Source organism: Gekko japonicus, unplaced genomic scaffold (assembly GCF_001447785.1).
Source record: "Gekko japonicus isolate JY-2015 unplaced genomic scaffold, Gekko_japonicus_V1.1 scaffold548, whole genome shotgun sequence".
NCBI classification, from domain to species: Eukaryota; Metazoa; Chordata; class Lepidosauria; order Squamata; family Gekkonidae; genus Gekko; species Gekko japonicus.
The window spans coordinates 80361-87168 of record NW_015169791.1 but is presented as its reverse complement, the minus strand read 5'-3'; the positions used below and the strand labels follow the sequence as shown (position 1 = coordinate 87168).

Genomic DNA, 6808 nt, shown 5'->3' with positions numbered 1-6808 from the left:
AAGGGGCTCTAACATCTTAGTCATAATGTTAGGCAGCATATTCTGCATTGCTGAGTTTACCGCCTGTGTGACGCTCTCATTAATTTGTGCACTTAAGTCCTTTGTCTGACCCAAGTTCGAGGCTACCGTTTTAATCTGGCCTGGAGACGGAACTGAGGTTTTCCTAGCACCACTTGCTATTATATTTAACTTCAATTACCCTTTCCTCTCTTCAAATTATTTATTTCTCTCTTGCCAGGCTGTACTTATTTATTTATTTATTTATTGAAATCTCTTGAGATATTGTTTGGTTGTTTAAATACCCTATTAAGCCTATTAAGTCTTTAATCCTCGATGGTTAACAATTCATTCATTCAATCCACAATTCATCAATAATCAGCAATTCATTAATAATAATCAGCAATTCATTCAGTCCATAGTTCATTAAGTACTCTTAATCATCACACAGTTCATTCCCAATACACAGAGGAAAATCACCTCTGACAATCACTTCGCTACCCCCCTCACAACCTCACAACCACCCAGTCACCCTTCCATCAAATACCAATTAACCAGTTTTAGAAGTTTTAGAAGCTAATGTGCTGTAAAGATAAGCCTCACGTATTTCAAGTTCGAACTATATCCCTCAACCAACTTCTGTCCTTCTATCCGTCCTGGTCCGTTCAATTTTCAAACTGTCGTCGTGTCTATCGCCACTCTTTATCTCTCCGCACTCCGAACTCCAAATCTCCAAGCTCCGTCTTGTCTTCAGAGTACCATGCAGGCCAAATAAGTCAATTGTTCGATTGGTCGATGCTGCCGCAAAGACGCCTCGAAGGACGCCACAAAACGCCAACACCGATATATTAAATGCACAGTACGACAGTTATAGCGTCCTTTAAATTAAACGGAGTCCAATCAAAAACGCGCAGCAAGTATTCATTCACTAGACGCCCCACATTTTCCAGCTTTTCTCCTCATCTAAGCCGGTCTCACATTAAGCAGCCGCTCACCACATCTGTGTTCTCCGCATTCGATTCAACGGGGCTAGAGGGCTGGAAGACTCCCTCTCTTTGATCTGCTCCTCGCTTCTCACTCCGATTGTTCGCTTTCACCCGGGGGGTTAAACCAACGTGTAAAGTTCAAAATATTACATTCATCAGCTTACGTCTCTGTCAGGAGTACTGCTGCTCCTCCTCGGTTTTCACGGACCCGGCTATAGGTAGGAAAAACAACCTCTTGTCTCGACCTACTGCTTCGGCAGATTTCTGGGGACAAAACCAACGCGCCGCCGCACGTCGCCGCCCTCAGAAACAAAGTGCCCTGCTCAAGCTTCCCTCCAGGACAGCTTGGAGATTTTTTGGTGAAACCAAAGTCTCTCAAATAGGTTGAGAATGCCGGAAAGTCAGGAGCCGAAGCTCAGCGTTGCCGGCTATTCAATTTATAACTGTATTTTAATTGTTTAAACATTGTGGACCCTGACTGGGTGAAAAGACTGCATAAACATGTTTTACATAAATAAAGAAATGTTATGTGTTGTGTGTGGCTTTACCTACAATAGCTAACAGAAGCATTTTCATTTGAGGGGTGGAAGCTGGCAACGTTACATTTTCCCTTTAATATGTAAGCGTTTAAGTAAATGAACACACAAGAAGCCAACTTAACACTGAATCAGACCACCAGTATATCAAGGTCAGTATTGTCTACTCAGACTAGCAGCTGCTCTCCAGGGTCTCAAGGCAGAGACATCTCCTGTTACCTGATCTTTTTTGCCAGAAAGGCTGGAGATTGAACCCAGTAACCTCAACCATTGAGCCCCTCAATTCTGTCATTAGTTTTGATTAAGTATTACATTGCCCAGACTGTAACAATTTCAGCATTTAAGATGGCACACCATTAGACCACTTAGCTTTTAGCCATTTCTTACCTCCCATAAACGAAGAATATCTTGAAAACTAAATTCCCTTTTAAATCTTATTAGAAGCCACCGGAAGCAAAAATAAAGATATCCTGAATCTTGAGATTCTATTGGGAAATAAAAAAAATCCTTGATATAAAACTCATAAAATTATGATTATTTATGAATTCATTCTACTAAAATAATAAATTTTAACCTTCAAACCAACTGATGGAAGAGGTTACACACATTGCCTATGGTGTATATTTCTATCGCAAACCAAATTCTCATGTATCTATTGGGGTTTTTTTTTAAAAAAAAAACTTTTTTGTTTGTTTGTGGTGCCAGAGGTCACTGTGTTTCATAGCACTAAAACATCCAGTGCTTGAAAACATATGTTTACAAGAGGTAAAACATTTCTTTTACATAGTTTCACTCTTCTCATTTTTCATACTGAAAAACTCACACCAGTATGCCTTATTTAGTAAGTTATAATTTTAATTAAAAACTGTTTTGAACCTCAGATACTAGACAACTAAAAAGCTTGCATGAATTTTAAAATAAGACATCTAAAATCATATTTCCTACATTTTTGTTCCTTGGAATATTTTTCTGCCATACAAATATATCCCTCTGTGGCAAGTTAATGCTTCACCGGCTGTCAGGAAGAGCTGTATCTTGTCAGAGTACTTAAAATGGTTTCCTCGATAATAAATGCAGGGGGTGCAAAACCTACCCTGATGGGAGAAGATCAGATTTCTAGGCTTGTTTTTTTACCTCAGATGATTTTTGGTCAAAAAAGCAACCTGTAAGTGGTTGCTGGCTGTACTTTGGGGGTATGTTTGCTACTGTACAAGTAACAATGTCTTAACAAGAAAAGGTTGTACAGCCACTTCGTTTTGCCAAAAAACCCAAGCCAACCGGGGTACCTAATTTACCACGATGGTTAACAAATCTACAGAAAAGTAACATATTTGGGATGGGAGAGAGAGATAAAGAGAAAAATGGTCCGTGGCTTAGTCATACAAGCCTTCTGCTTTGAACATTCATTATCAATTCAGATCAAAAAACTAAACCACTGGTACAGTCTGGAACTAACAGTAACTTGGATGGCTGGATTAAAGTAACATCACATCAGCATGGACCTCTGTTTACAATAGTTAAGACAGTAATTAGGAAGTTTAAATAAATCTTTGGTATAGCTGAACATGCTCCTAAAAACCACAGTAAATTACTCTGCATTATTATACATACCTAAGTAACTGCAAAATTCACTATCTAGCAAGCGAAGCAAAGTACTGAGCTGAATTAGCTGTGTCTTCATACCCTGCATTTGCTCCTCAAAATTCTGATGCTTAATGGGGGAGAAAAATGACAAATATAAATATTTGACAGACTGCCAGAAACTGTATGGAGTGAAAACAACTGAGTCACAAAACTAAGCATAAATTTAACTTTTGGGCCCAATGGGTAATGTAACAGTCTGACATGCTGTATATTTACAAATTCAGTTAAAGGTAAAAGTTCCCTTGCTCGAAAGCCAGTCAAATCCGACGCTAGGGTTGCGGTGCTCATCTCCGTTTCAAAGCTGAAGAGCCAGCGCTGTCCAAAGACGTTTCCGTGGTCATGTGGCCGGCATGACTAAACACCAAGGTGCACGGAACGCTGTTACCTTCCCACTGAAGTGGTATCTATTTATCTACTTGCAATGTCTTGCTTTCGAACTGCTAGGTTGGCAGGAGCTGGAACTAGAGATGGGAGCTCACTCCATCATGCGGCACCCGGGTCTCGAACTGCTGAACTACTGACCTTCCAGAGCCTGCAGTTCAGCGTCTTAACCACTTGAGCCACCGCAGCTCCTGACAAATCAGATACCAGTTTGCTAACTTTAACTGTATAGATACTTGAGCAACATATTAATATATTGCATATGGAATCCCAAACTCTTATGTCTAATGATAGCCACACTTTATTTTCCTAAACTATATTTAAAGTAGTGACTCCTGTAAAGATAAATGTCACTGCTTCTAATTTGGAAACAAGGCAGCAGCAGAAAAAGGAATATGTGAAATAAGGGGTGAAATCTGTAAAAATATTTACACGGTCAAGAGTATTTCTGGACAAAAAAGTTGCCTCCACAGATGACAGAACACAATGTACACAGATTAGAAATAATTCTTTAAAAGTACATCTTGTATAATTTTTAAAAAATCATATAGATAGATTACATTGGAAATCGAGAATTAAGTGATATGCTGGTCCATACTCATCCACCTGTGTAAGGAGTGACATGTGAAACAAGTAAGCCTGTGTACTGCAGTGTAAGAAGAACTTAAGAAGAGCCCTGCTGGATCAGACCAATGGTCCATATAGTCCAGCATCCTGTTTCACATAGTGGCCAACCAGTTCCTCTGGACAGCCAACAACAGGGCATAGAGGCCAAGGCCTTCCCCTGATGTTGCCTCCTGGCTCTGGGATTCAGAGCCTTAATGCCTCTCAGTGTGGAGGTTCCACTCAGTCACCATGGCTAGTAGCGAATGACAGACCTATCCTCCACAAATCTATCTAAAGCTGTTTATTTTAAATAATGTTTTAAACCTGTTTACTTCTATAAGAATCTTTCCATTTGATTTTTTGAGGTCAATAGATCTTGGAAATTTTGGAGGCAGGAACAGATTACCTCCAGATATAACACACAAGTGAATTCTCATTTGTCGTGGTATACATATGGTGCCTCAGTCCATCTCATGTACCAAAATTACTGGACTTACCATCTAAACTGGCTCAATACACAGTTAAAGAGGAATGGCTTTCCTCTGTGCTTACTTCTTTCTGGGTGCTGCAGAGGTCATCCTTTGCCCGGGAAGCTCACTTCTTCTGGTGGTGGGCACAGTGCTGGACCAGTGTCCATCAATGAGCTGCAAAGTGCCTACTGTGAGAGGATTGCGTTCTGCAGCTGAAGGCTGCCTCCACAGCACCCAGAGAAGTGCATGCAGAACAAAGCTATAGGATCCAAGCCAAAAGATCTTCACAAGTTTGGGGCATAATCCTATCTCTTCATCATGCACACTAGGGAGGGCTCCATCAAACATAAATGAAATGCTCTTGTTCCATAACAGCCTAATGTCCCAAAACAGGAACAAAATCCAAACAATACCTTTTATTAGAAACAACCTAATTTACACTAAACATTGTGCAAGCTTTTGAGGTCACCAGAACTCTTCTTTAGGCTGGATGCTACAAAAATTGAAAAGGGAGAGGGGGTCCTTCTCTGAAGTGTATGAGGGCAAATAGCTTCACTTTAGTGCTTGTGTGATTTGCTATTTGCCTGCATGCATTTCACAGAATGTCAGTAAGATCAGGTCATAACATAATTACCTGAAAAATCTGCTTCCCCACCCCATCTTTAAAAAATTTCTCTAACCTAGCTTGAAGAAGTTATGATGAGCTCAAAAGCACGCACAATGACGTGTTTAAATTTAGGTGGTACTAATAAAAGGTATCACATGGATTTTGTATGGACTAATATGGCTGTGTCCAACTTTACGCTACTGATGTGCCAGTCAGTCTGCTTAACCATTTCAGCTATGTTAAGATGTTCTTCCACATTCCTTGTATGCATCTAAGTGGGCTGAACACTGAGCCTGAGGAATGGTGGGTGCTTAACACACACACAAGAGATTCACCACAGAGCTCATTTTACCCACTTGCTGGCTTCTCTGTATCCAATGTCACAAATTCTGTGAAATCTTCAAATGCAAATGAGCAGTTCCTTAAAAGGTATAAGCAGCTGCACTGGAGGTACATTAAGTGATGCCAGGAAATGTAAGGTCCACAGATCAGACCATAACTGGTTTACTTATTTTGATGCTGCAAATCTGGCATGTGAAAAGCACAAGCAGGTACAGCTTACAGATGGCTAACCATAAAGGAAAATTTCCTAAAGAACAAGAGCATAGACAGCCTAGTTTGATTATCTGAATTAGCCTACTTTAGATAATTTGCATTTTTTTAATACATGGGTGCAAAATCTGGAATACCACCACTGCTTCCTTCCTCAATTTCCTTGACAAATATTAAAATTATATTTCATACTTGGGTCCCTTCTCTTATGCCATAAAGGCAATACTACCCAGATGAGACACTCAGAACAGCTAATTAAGTTTAAACATTTAAGTTTAAACAGAGTTTAAAAGTTTAAACAGAGAAAATAAGCTGTTTTAACACCACAGTAAGAAAATGAAAATATTTACCATTTGATCCATGTACAGCGCAAAGCACCAAAAAGCATCCACTTCATTCTCCATCACATATAAAATAGGGGAAAGCAAATCACTCATTCCTTGAACATATCCTGAAATAAAAAGAAATCAGAATTAACTGAGCTGGATATTTAAGCCATCATTGACAACCAGTCTTTCCTTCCTTAAGGTGGCAAGTTTTGCATGAAGGATCAAAAGCCAAAGTATTTTTACAATAAGCACCCCAGAAGCAGAAGCTTCCACTACTTATTATAAATGGTCTCCAATATTCAAGCATGCACCAATCCATTAGCAGCCCTACCACATTGCTATGAAGGGAGGCAGGACTAATTTCAATTACTTCCTGTTTCCTGTAGTGGGAGTCACCCTAGGCTCAATTCTGATGCTCCAAAAACAATACACTAACTTAACCACTGTAAAAAAGAGAACTTGAACATCAACAACAAGAGTATAGCCAAAATCACAAACATTGGAACAGGAAGAAAAAGGTGAGTCCCCTCTTTCATGTATTATTATTATTATTAATTAATTTATTTATTTATTTATTTATTTTTAAACAGAGTGTGAAAGAACAGCATAGTAGATAGAAGAAATGACGACCTGGGAGGTCCCACAAGATGTCCTCCAAGCCTCAGAGGAGAAGGACCCTTCACGGTGAGTAACCAATGGT

The 6808-nt window shown here is 39.6% G+C and overlaps 1 protein-coding gene across 1 annotated transcript in view; it reads right to left on the bottom strand.

Annotated features, from left to right (window-relative positions):
• TBC1D15 (TBC1 domain family member 15) overlaps positions 1-6808 on the bottom strand; it is a 70349-nt gene that overhangs the window by 19387 nt on the left and 44154 nt on the right. Inside the window, exons 12-14 of the mRNA XM_015417026.1 lie at positions 6130-6230; positions 3131-3230; positions 1907-2004 (exon numbers count right to left, since the gene is read on the bottom strand). Of these exons, the coding sequence (XP_015272512.1) occupies positions 1907-2004; positions 3131-3230; positions 6130-6230 (299 nt within the window). The remainder of the gene's footprint in view (positions 1-1906; positions 2005-3130; positions 3231-6129; positions 6231-6808) is intronic.